Source organism: Sceloporus occidentalis, unplaced genomic scaffold (assembly GCF_023333645.1).
Source record: "Sceloporus occidentalis isolate IW3139 unplaced genomic scaffold, rSceOcc1.0.p SCAF_78, whole genome shotgun sequence".
NCBI lineage: Eukaryota > Metazoa > Chordata > Lepidosauria > Squamata > Phrynosomatidae > Sceloporus > Sceloporus occidentalis.
In genome coordinates this window covers 2,030,282-2,042,504 of record NW_028317058.1, presented here as the reverse complement: position 1 = coordinate 2,042,504, position 12,223 = coordinate 2,030,282, and the positions used below count along the sequence as shown (strand labels likewise).

Here is a 12,223-nt window from a genome sequence, read left to right as displayed (position 1 = left end):
TTAACTATTCGTTCACCATTTTTTAAACATAGGAAGAACTGTCCTTAATCAGGGCAGCAAACAGAACATAGGAGCTGCGCCCTGTTACGTAAAGCAGTCTATTCTTTCTAAAATCTGCTTTGGTACACATTGTATTTATCATAATCATAGTCTGCATGAAAACAACAGTCCAATGGATGTGTTGTCCAAAAACAAAATATGTTATCAATTACAAACCCTGGATTTTCTTTTAAAAAGTACAAATCTATCAGATGTCTTTTGAAAACAGATAAGTGTACCCCTTTTATAAAAACTCATAGTATGCATATGGTTACATGTGGAATATCATGGACAGATGAGCTTGCAGCAAACATTAACATTTTGAAACCCACGATTGACCATATTCAAGTGACTACCTAGTTTAGAATCAGTGGCGACTCTAGAAACAATATATAGGGGGGGCACACAAGATATCACATTCAAACTGGGGGGGCATTCATAATTTCCAAAAATAATGTGCTATGGAATTATACTTTTGTTATTGGGCTAAAATAATACTTGATCATTCAACATGGGAAGCCTGAAGCCACAATTGAGTGCAACTAATCCTTGAAATAAATATTATAACACAATAAATAACTTTTCCACTAAATTATTTCAGGGCCTTGAACGTTTTGTCCCCTGAAGTCACTACAACTTCAGGAGGGCATTTTATCTCTGGATAAATATAAATTAAATAATTCCTACTGTAAGTTAAGTGCCAGGAACAGATGACCAAACACACACACCAACACAGGCTCTGTCACACCAACACCCAGACACACACACCAGGACAGGCTCTGTCACACCAACACCCAGACACACACACCAGGACAGGCTCTGCCACACCGACAACCAAAAACACACACACACACACACACACACACATCAGGACAGGCTCTGCCACACCCACATCCAAACACACACACACACCAGGACAGGCTCTGACACACTGACACCCAGACACACACACCAACACAGGCTCTGTCACACCAACACTCAGACACACACACCAACACAGGCTCTGTCACACCAACACTCAGACACACACATACCAGGACAGGCTCTGCGACACCGACAACCAAACATACACACACACACACACACCAGGACAGGCTCTGCCACACAGACACCCACACACATCAGGACAGGCTCTGCCACACCCACATCCAAAAACACACACACACCAGGACAGGCTCTGCCACACAGACACCCACACACATCAGGACAGGCTTTGCCACATCCAAACACACACACACACACACCAGGACAGGCTCTGCCACACAGACACCCACACACACCAGGACAGGCTCTGCCACACTGACAACTGAACACACACATCAGGGCAGGCTCTTCCACACCCACATCCAAACACACACACACACAGACAGGCTCTGACACACTGACACCCAAACACACACCCTAGGACAGGCTCTGCCACACTGACAACTAAACACACACCAGGACAGGCTCTGCCACACCAACACCTACACACACACACCCGAGGACAGGCTCTGCTACACTGATAACCAAAAACACACAAACAGCAGGACACAATCCACGTCACAGACGTCTGCATCAGGATGGATTTTTCACACTGCATTGTCGTTTATACCCCCCTTAGTGTTTTTGCCCCTGCTGCCCATATATATTAATATTAGCCCCAGTTGCCGATAGCAGGTATAGATCAACACATTAACACACAAACCAAGCTTTGCATGGATAGATCAAATGAAATTCACCTGTGATCTCAGCACTGAAGGTATATATCAAATAAACAGAATCAGACATACAAATCCTGTATTTGCAGGTATACAGTAGTATATAAAACGTAGCATTGCAGGTATAGATCAAATAAATACATGGAAACAGCATTGCAGGTATTAATCAACCGAATAAGACATACAAACACTGTATTTGCAGGTATACATAAATAATGTATGGAAATATATAGATATGGATCTACAGAATAACGCAAAAACCCACCTTTGCAGGTAAAGATCAATTGGAATTCACATAAAAACACGGCATTAAAAGGTATATTTAAAACCCCCTAAATTACATGCATAGATCACAGGTTGCGCACCCCAAAGCCGGCCCTGCCGTCCACACTGCCCACACAGCAATCACACTCCTATCATACCCAGGCAACCAGTAAATGCTGGTACCTAGGCATGATGGGACTGTGCTTGCTGTGATTGCTGTTAGCAATCACACTCCTATCATGCCAGGTCAGCCAGTACATGCTGGTACAGGGTGGCTGTAAGTGATGTGCAGACCCCATACTGCTGGCAGCATCAATACACAAGGGGGGCAGCTAGCTAGGTTTTAGCATGTACTGGCTGACTTGGCATGATAGGAGTGTGATTGCTAACAGCAATCAAAGTCCCATCATGCCTAGGTTCCAGCACTTACACATCCAACCAGTAAATGCTGAAACCTGGGCATGATGGGACTGTGATTGCTGTTAGCAATCACACTCCTATCATGCCAAGTCAGCCAGTACATGCTGGTACAGGATGGCTGTAAGTGATGTGCAGACCCCATACTGCTGGCAGCATCCATAGACAAGGGGGGCAGCTAGCTAGGTTTCAGCATGTACTGGCTGACTTGGCATGATAGGAGTTTGATTGCTAACAGCAATCAAAGTCCCATCATGCCTAGGTTCCAGCACTTACACATCCAACCAGTAAATGCTGAAACCTAGGGATGATGGGACTGTGATTGCTGTTAACAATCACACTCCTATCATGCCAAGTCAGCCAGTACATGCTGGTACAGGATGGCTGTAAGTGATGTGCAGACCCCATACTGCTGGCAGCATCCATAGACAAGGGGGGCAGCTAGCTAGGTTTCAGCATGTACTGGCTGACTTGGCATTATAGGAGTGTGATTGCTAACAGCAATCACAGTCCCATCATGCCTAGGTTCCAGCACTTACACATCCATGCTATCACACACTTCATTCACAGATTCATTCCCTCAATCATACATTCTCATTCAAACTCCCTCCCCACCCCCTTACCTGCACTGCAGCTCCTTGATGCCGCTCACAGACTTCAGCAGAGGGCGCGGCCTCCCTCTGCGTTCTCTGGTAAAGCACAGAGGAAGCGGGACTGGAGCAGAGTCATGTGATGTCACGTGAACTCTGCTAGGTTCCGCTTCCTCTTTGCAGTACAGAAGACCCTCCCACAGGTAAGTAGCCGGGCTCGAGGTGCGGCCCGCGTAAGATCGGTTGCCTTGGCTGCCGATCTTACTCGGGCCGCACCCGCTCTCTCCTCGGCGTTTAAAAATAAATTAAAAAAAAGAAAGAAAGACGGGATCCAAATTTAGCAGGGGGGCAACAGGGGGGGCAAAGATTAACCTAGGGGGGGCAATTGCCCCCCCCTTGCCCCCCTGTAGCAACGCCACTGTTTAGAATCCATATTGTGGAATTATTGGGAAACAAAGATAATTAAGATGTGTGTGGTTTGCTATATATATATATATTATATATATATATATATATAGCCTTTATTCCAAGGAAACTCTGAAATAATGCTAAACGTGGGAATGCTTAATGTGTGTTTGCGTTACCCTGAAATCTGGATGCTTAACTTGGTTAAGCTCATTTTCTAGACAGATCTGCCAAATGGTACTAGTCACTAACAAGACTTTGGTTTGATTCTGAGGATTTCTGTAAAGCTGCTCTTGGAAAATGCCACATACTGATACTTATATCACAGAATGTAAACTATTGTTAATGTTTCATGTTATGGATAAATCAATATTACTTTAGTAAAACACTTGTGCTTCAGTTACTGAGGAAAAGGCAATCACTCTGGAATACCATTGTACAATAAGATGGCGCTACACAGATCCAAAAAATATACTAATTATAGTGGGGGTTATATGTAAGTGTAACCAACGGAAAGGTTGTGTTCTCGCTGACTGAACTACAAAAGTAATAAAAAATGTTAAACTTTGTTTCAGCTTTACATTTTATACATAATGCTGAGAGTTTCATATTTTTACATATCGGCTAGTAAGTGATCTGCGGTTAATTAGTAGTATCAAGTACACAGTTCTATAAAACTAGGGGAAAAAATAATAATAATAATAAAAAGAAACAATTCTAAATAGCATCCAAATGGTTCTATTTGTTGGCGCTGGCTTACTTTAGTTACTTACGCTGGACTGTCACAATGTCTAACAGAAGACGAGACTCCCCCGCCGCAGGTCCTTGTGCATTCACCCCAAACTGACCACGGCCCCCAGTCCCCATCTATGCTCTTCGGCCACGTGCCAAAGGGTACGCATTCCCCCTGATAGCACCACTAAAAAAAAGAAGCAGACAGAACACGGGATTAGCTGAACATCAGAGAAAACAATGAACATTATGGGAGTAGCAGACATAATTCATGAAAAAGCTTGTTTCATAATGACGAACCCCCATCCGTTTCCCCCAAAATTTACAGAAAATCTCAAATTTTTTTTTTTACCATTAATCAAGGTTGTCACGGAAGCCTCCGTGCCATGGGCTCCTGGAGAGGACTGAGTGCCAGCCTCCTTCTTACAGACTATGGGCCCTGGTAAAGAGTGTCATGTTATCCTTTTGTGTGTTATTAATAAAAATGTATTTTATTGCCTTATTTCGTAACCGTTTACACACAGCACACTAAGGTCTGGGAGATAATCTAATCAAGACAATGTGTATTCCTTATTTTAGTGGCGTCTGTATCCTTTTGTATTGTTAATGCCCTGTTGTCTCTGGGAGGCAGATTAAGGAGGGCGGTTTGTACCCTAATATCTTGTTTTATGTTAATGTGTGTTTTGCTGGATATATCCAGCCGTCTGTGTCTAAAATAAATCAGTTCTCCTCTTGTACCGAAAGACTAGTCTTGCCTGGTTATTTGGGTACCGGATAGTGACATCCCTTTCCTTTGCTTGGGGATATTGCCGACGGATTGCGGGGAATTATTGTCCTGAAGGGAGAAGTCGCTCTTGGCGGAGAGGGACAACCTGAGGTCCCTGGTTGGTCCGTCACAAAGGTTTACTTTAGAATTATTTAATTAATATATAAATGAAAGCAAAGCGTTTTTAGGATGGCAGTAAGACAGGTAAGGGATTACATCTCATTTAATGTATATCGTAAAACATTCATCTATATAGATTGGAAGTCGATTGTATAATGTATGTCGAATTCACAAAAGACTGCACTGCCTGCATGCATTTTGGGAGATTACAACTTTACGATGATGACATAAAGGTGAAAAATAATAATTAAAATGTTTTTACCTATAAAATAGCTAGAAAAAGGGCAAAGACACAGTGTAGTTTAAAATCACAGCTCTCACGCAAATAAAGCATATAGAAATCTACTAAGACTACAACTTTATTACTGTGTCTATTAATTATAGAGACGGACGGTATTTTGAGATTTTAATAGGCTCTTGACTTCTATGGAAAAGCTCACTGAAGCAAAGCCATAACATCAATAACTATGCAGCAGTTCTTTTTTTACAATCTCGCAATTTGGCAAAACACACAAGCAGAAAAGAGGACAATATAAAAAAAAATAAAAAATAGTAAAACAAATATTTAAAAAAACTATTAAACTAATAAATTGCTTGTCATCAAGTATATAAATATGCAAAAGAAAACAATTGTTTCCATTTTCATGGTTGTGCCTATAAAAGGTTGTGTTTTCCATGAGAGATTTGCTAGATGTGTTTAGCATTATACTTTGAGACAAATAATCCTAATTCTTAAAGACTCTTTAGTTCACCGTCTGTTTGTTTAACCCTTGTGCCGATACGCAAGGTGTCTCCTCTTATCTCAATCTGCCAGAATTACTGCCGGCGCTCCATAATCAGAGCTGTTACAATCCATCATTGGTTTGTTTGTGAAGCCATTCTTTCGAAAAAGATAAATATATTAGATAAAGTCGTATGTCCATTAAGTGCATCTGAAAATACTCTACAAATCCCCTATTTAAAAGGCTAATGTAAAACTCTGCATTTAAGCCAATACATTTGCAGCTAGTTGTAAGCATGGAGTAATCTAACATAATCCCAAACACATGCTGACTTTGCTTAAACATAAAGCAACAGCAGCAAACAGACAACCGTCTACCCCAGTCAAGAATGTTTTACTTTAAAAGTGATTTTACTCCAAAAAACGTCACTTGCATAACAAAGCACAAGATCAGAATTGAGGCAATCGTATTAAGAGATGTCCCAAAAGCATCTTCTCGGGGCCGCTCAGAGAAACTGCCCCCCGTTTATACTTTAAATACAAATATGTGCTGGGATGCCATGGAGAAGGCAGCCTAATTAACAGGTTCTAGGTAAAATCTAATTGCTAGCTTTTCATGGACATAACATGTAAATTATATGTCTAACTTCTACCTAATATATACTACAGCATACAGTATACATCATATGTTTGCAATATATCTCATGGCACATACAGGGGGCGTTTGCAGTTTACACAGAGAAGCCCGTGCCATTGTGGCAGAGGACCGGTAATGTGAGATACATGTTCTGGCCCTAGGATGACCGCATCGGCCATGTTTTCCTGGACACGTATTTTTACATATGGCTGACCAGCCCAAATAAAGTGCTGGACTGGCACACCGGGCATTTGCCCGGTGAGCCGGGCTGGGGCAGGGCCGCGGCCGGGCCAGCCCAGGCCGCAGCAGGGCCGGATTGATTTAGGGGCTAATGGAGCTGCAGCTCTAGGCACCTACCTTAAAATAGGCCCAGTCAGGACCGGACTGACTGGGCCTATGCAGCCATCCTTAATGCAGGGCAAAAGGGGCACCTGCCCCTTAAGCCCGCAGCAACTGCGACCGGGCCCGCAACTCTAGCAGCGGGCCCGCTACTTACCTGGCAGACGCGCGTGAGCAGCGTCTCTTCTACCGCCAGGGGGGCGCAGGAATCCAACGGAACCATGTGACGTCTGCTTCCCCTGTGCAGATCTGCAGATGTCTGCGAGCGGCGCGTACATCATTAGTTCAGGTAAGGGGGTTAGTGATGGGAAGTTCGGATCACTCGTTCACTGAAATGATCCGATTCATGATCCGAATCTTCGGATCACTCAGTGTGACTCACAGGAGTTACTGTTTTCCAGTTTGGCTGGAATTGGCCCCGCCCCTTTCATTAATCAATGAATCCTCCCCTACTGCCTACTCCAGTGATGTCAATGAAAGCAAAGAGTCGTTCAAAGATTCGGATCTTACAGGTATCCGAATCTTACAGTGATCCGGATCACTGTAAGATCCGGATCTTTGAACGACTCTCTGCCTTCATTGGGATTCGAATCAGTCAGATAATATCACCATACTGTTATAAATAAATACATTAATAATCACTGCCCCCAGGATTTACATCCCCCTTTACCTGCAACTGCACCTTAAGCTAACTTTATTAAATTAATTAAATTAACCCTCACCATTAAATTAACCCTTAACACCCCATCAACCATGACTGCCCCTAAAATTAACCCTTAACACCCCATCAACCATGACTGCCCCTAAAATTAACCCTTAACACCCCATTAAGCATAACTGCCCCCAAATTAACCCTAAACACCTCATTAAGCATAACTGCTCCTAAATTAACACTAACGACCCCATTAACCACAACTGCCCCTAAATTAACCCTAAACACCCCATTAACCATAACTGCCCCTAAATTAACACTAAAGACCCCATCAACCATACCAATTTATTAGGTAATTTATCTGGAGTACATGCAATTAATTTAGGGGCAGTTATGGTTAATGGAGTATTTAGGGTTACTTTCAGGGGCCGTTATGGTTAATGGGGTCTTTAGGGTTAATTTCAGGGGCCGTTATGGTTAATGGGATCTTTACGGTTAATTTCAGGGGCAGTTATGGTTGATGGGGTATAAGGGTTCATTTTATGGTGATGACTGAGGGTTAATTTAATTAATTTAATAAAGTTAACTGTAGGTGCAGTTACAGGTAAAGGGGGGCAAACTCAGGGGAATCTAAATCCTGGGGGCAGTGTGAACATTATTAATGTATTTATTTATAAAAGTACGGTATCAGTAATATTCTCTGAATGATTCGAATCTCTGTAAGATTCGGATTCTTGTAAGATCCGGATCCCTGTAAGATTCGAATCATTTGAATCATTCGAATCTTCGGATCATTCGAATCTTTGAACGACTCTCTGACTCTATGAGTCATCGTTCCTCTGTGAATTAATGAGCTGTAACCTGACCCCAGAGTCTGTGTCTGAGTGCTCTGCAGATGACTCACAGCTCTAGGATCAGGTTACTGCTGCATGATTCACAGACTGAACCGTTACAAATTAATCGTTCAGTCTACTGAACCGATTCATGCGGATCACTAAAAAGAATCGGATCAAATGAACGATTCGTTCATGATCCGGACATCACTAAAGGGGGTGAGGGAGGCTGTATGGAGTATGTGAGATTGAATGAAAGAATGAATTAATGAGTATATGTGAAGGAGTGAGTGAATGAATGTTTGTGAATGAGTATATGTAAATAAGTATCTGAATGAGGGAATTAATGAGTATCAATGTATGAATGAATATCTGAATGAGTGAATGATTATCTGTGAATTAGTGAATAAATATTTGTGAAAGAGTGAATGAATATGTGTGTGTGATAGCATGGATGTGTAAGAGGGGGGCAAAGATGCAACAGGCAGGCTGTTTTGGTGGCAAAGTTGCCACAGGCAGGCTGTTTTGGGGGCAAAGATGCCACAGGCAGGCTGAGTGAAACCGTCAGTGGAAACCCTCCGGATGCGGGTGTCAGTGTGGCAAAGCCTGTCCAGGTGTTTGTGATTGGGTGTCAGTGTGGCAGAGCCTGTCCTGTTGTGTGTGTTTGGGTGTCGGTGTGGCAGAGCCTGTCCTGGTGTGTGTGTGGGTGTCAGTGTAGCAGAGCCTGTCCTGGTGTGTGTTTGTGTATGGGTGTTGGTGTGAAAGAGCCTGCCCGGGTGTGTGTGTTTGGGTGTCGGTGTGGCAGAGCCTGTCCTGGTGTGTGTGTGGCTGTCAGTGTAGCAGAGCCTGTCCTGGTGTGTGTTTGTGTATGGGTGTTGGTGTGACAGAGCCTGCCCTGGTGTGTGTTTGGGTGTCGGTGTGACAGAGCCTGTCCTGGTGTGTTTGAACACAGAAAAGAACCCCAGCACTCCAATCAGCTTCCAATCCTTAGGTTACTTTATTCAAAGAAAGCAAAACAAAAAAGCAACGTTTCGGCCAAACGTTGCTATTTTTGTTATGCTTTCTGTTTTTGTTTTGCCCTTTTTTCCTGCTAGCTCCCAGCTTCCTGGGAGTTGAGTGCTGAACCATTTCTTCTTTTTTTAACTGGTGTGTGTGTGTTTGGATGTCAGTGTGGCAGAGCCTGTCCTGGTGTGTGTGTGTGTGTTTTGATGTCAGTGTGGCAGAGCCTGTCCTGGTGTGTGTTTGGGTGTCGGTGTGGCAGAGCCTGTCCTGGTGTGTGTGTCTGGGTGTCGGTGTGACAGAGCCTGTGTTGGTGTGTGTGTTTGGTCATCTGTTTCCTTAATTTACAGTGGGAACTATTTCATTTTTACTTATCCAGAGATAAAATGCCCTCCTGAATTTGTGTGTTATTTACTCTAATATTTTTTTAAAGGATCAGTTGTACTAAATTGTGGCTTCAGGCTTCCCATGTTGAATGACCAAGTATTATGTATATGTATGTAGATATATGTTTTTTCATAAAAATGGGCTGCTCAGTCTGAAATGCCCGGGCCTATTTTTTGTCCCAGTCCGGGCCTGCCCTGCGGTATGGAGGATGTATAAGTAATTGGTTCCCTTCCATAAGTGTATACATCCCATATACTGCAGAGAGCATTTTATCTGGGCTGGTCAGCAATATGCAAAAATTAGAAAACTTGGCTGATGTGGCGACCCTATCTGGCCCTGCGTTCTTAGAATCTATAAAAATTATTAATCTTCTAGTAAGGCAGTCCGATGTATTTGTTCTGTAGGTGACGGGTCTTTTAAATGAACATCCTCACTTAATTTAAAAAAGAATACTATTTTTCTTCTAATAAAACAGAAATATGTTAATTGCGCTTTGATGTATTTTATAAGAGAAAATAGTCATCTCAGATCTTATCTGGGGTAGCTGTATATCTATTTAACAACTCAATAACTCATGTAATGAAAATACCACACTTGCGTCTGATCAAACCCTTTGCTCAGGTGGGTTTTTGGGTAATTTTGTGCAATTTGCATGAAAGCCAAGTGCATCAGTATTTATGAATATGCAAATTAATTTGATAATGGCATCATATAATCAAAGTGCTGTTTCTCTGTCTATTGCAAAATACTTTATACAAGCTACCCTTTCATGCTGTCCCCGGCACTTTCCACTTAAAAATGTAAAAAAGGAGCAATTCAAAAAATGCAAATCCAAAAATCGCCTTTTTTAAGGACAAATTAAGACAAATTCTGCTCAATTCTAGATGAATAAACACCTCCTGGGTGTCCTTCGAGTTTTCCGCAATTTAATACGGAATGATTAAAGAAAGGAAAGCACTTTTCATTTCTTTACAACAATCCAGCTCATAGGGTAACTCTAATTTGGGGGAAAATGGATGTCCATGGCCAGGGTTAGACTGATCCACATAATAGCCTTCGCAGGTCACATACAGTAGCACGGCTTCCATGCAAATGGTTCTGCTGGAATGAAATGAAGCCAGTCTAAAATGCACAGAGAAGGAATAGCTAGAAGACAAGTGGAGAGAGAGGGTGAAAGCCGGTCAGTGGGACCACAGCCAGATTCCCAGATGAAGCAGCTAAAAAATGCCAAGGATATAATAGCTGCTATTCACATAAGAAAGAGCTAAGTAAAGAATAGAGGAGATATACACTGGGCTAATTCAAGAGAGAGAAAACCCATTTCTACAAGCCACAGATAACTCTAAGCACATATGGCATAGTGATTTCTTTATTTTTATTTTCCTCGGATTTGAGGCATCACTAATAAAGACCAATTAGAGTACCGTGGGCAATAAGAGGAACTCTGTGTGCTGTGCGATTACAATGCCCAGTATAATGATGCAGCCCTTGGATGATGGAGTTTAAACAGAACACTGAGTATTTAATTGCTTGTCCAGTATATGGTGTTCTGTAGCTGAAGAACCATGCAAGTATTAGCTCCATTTGCTAAAAAACATACTAAAAGAGCAGGTAATAACCATCCAATAAACCACATATATGTTACTATGATTTTTTCCCCAATACCCATACAGAATCAGACAAGTTGGACTGTGTGTCCCATTGAGATACCATTCCCCTTGACATGGAGAGATTCAATAAGTGAGTTTCATTTTTTTTTCTGGGGCAAACCCAGATATGCCATTAAGCAAAGAGTTAAATTTTGAGTCCTTACAGCTCTGTAGTTAATGGACCACAGTCTGGTCTGGGTGCGCATACAGAAGCCAACTGCTTGCTGCACATATCTCAATAAAGAGGATAGCAGCATCACATCATTTGTTTACCGTTAGATACCTGTTAATTGCAAGTTTTTGGGGGCTTCTAGTGTCGGAGTACACATGTGGTATGCCACACTTAGGCTTTACAAGTCTGGTGTGCTGTCCAAGGTGCTGAGTGATGGAATAAACATGGCTGACCCCATTCTTCCCAGGGCTAATTAGATTGGTTTTTTTTTTATGTGTCATTTAGGATGTATGCAGGTTTCTGTACCAGATATCCACTTAGTGTCCACCAGTACCAGCAGAAAGTGATGTAGATGGCTTAGTATCCATTCATCACTGCTCACGCTGCCCCTATTACTTACTAATCCGTGAACAAATGCACCCCCATCCTGATATTAAGCTGCCTAGTGGGTTAGAATACCCTACGACCCAGGGCAGTATGCTACAGGACTCCCCAGATCTTCTGACCTTGCACAGGGTCGTACACTCAGTCCAGGACCGTTCTGCACCCAAACTCACTGCCTGTCTCAAATGGAAGAAAAAAAACCCTTGTATTAATAGAACCTGCCTAAGAAAAATAATATAAATTAGGTTGCATTTATGTGTGTGACAGCTGCAATTAACTTGTAACCAAACCAAACCAAATTATGTCCCCCTTGCAGAATAGCCCACTTTACAAAATAATTATGTATTTATTTTACCCCATTAAAAGGTATCACCAAATAAAAAAGTAATATCTCTCTATTATTTTACCAAATTAATC

General features: G+C 42.2%; 1 protein-coding gene across 2 annotated transcripts in view; it reads right to left on the bottom strand.

Annotated features, from left to right (window-relative positions):
* LOC149285512 (A disintegrin and metalloproteinase with thrombospondin motifs 6-like) overlaps positions 1 to 12,223 on the bottom strand; it is a 123,574-nt gene that overhangs the window by 34,871 nt on the left and 76,480 nt on the right. For both annotated transcript variants that reach the window (XM_089495249.1, XM_089495250.1), the window contains exon 12: positions 4,189 to 4,334. In XM_089495249.1, coding sequence (XP_089351375.1) covers positions 4,189 to 4,334 — 146 coding nt within the window. The remainder of the gene's footprint in view (positions 1 to 4,188; positions 4,335 to 12,223) is intronic.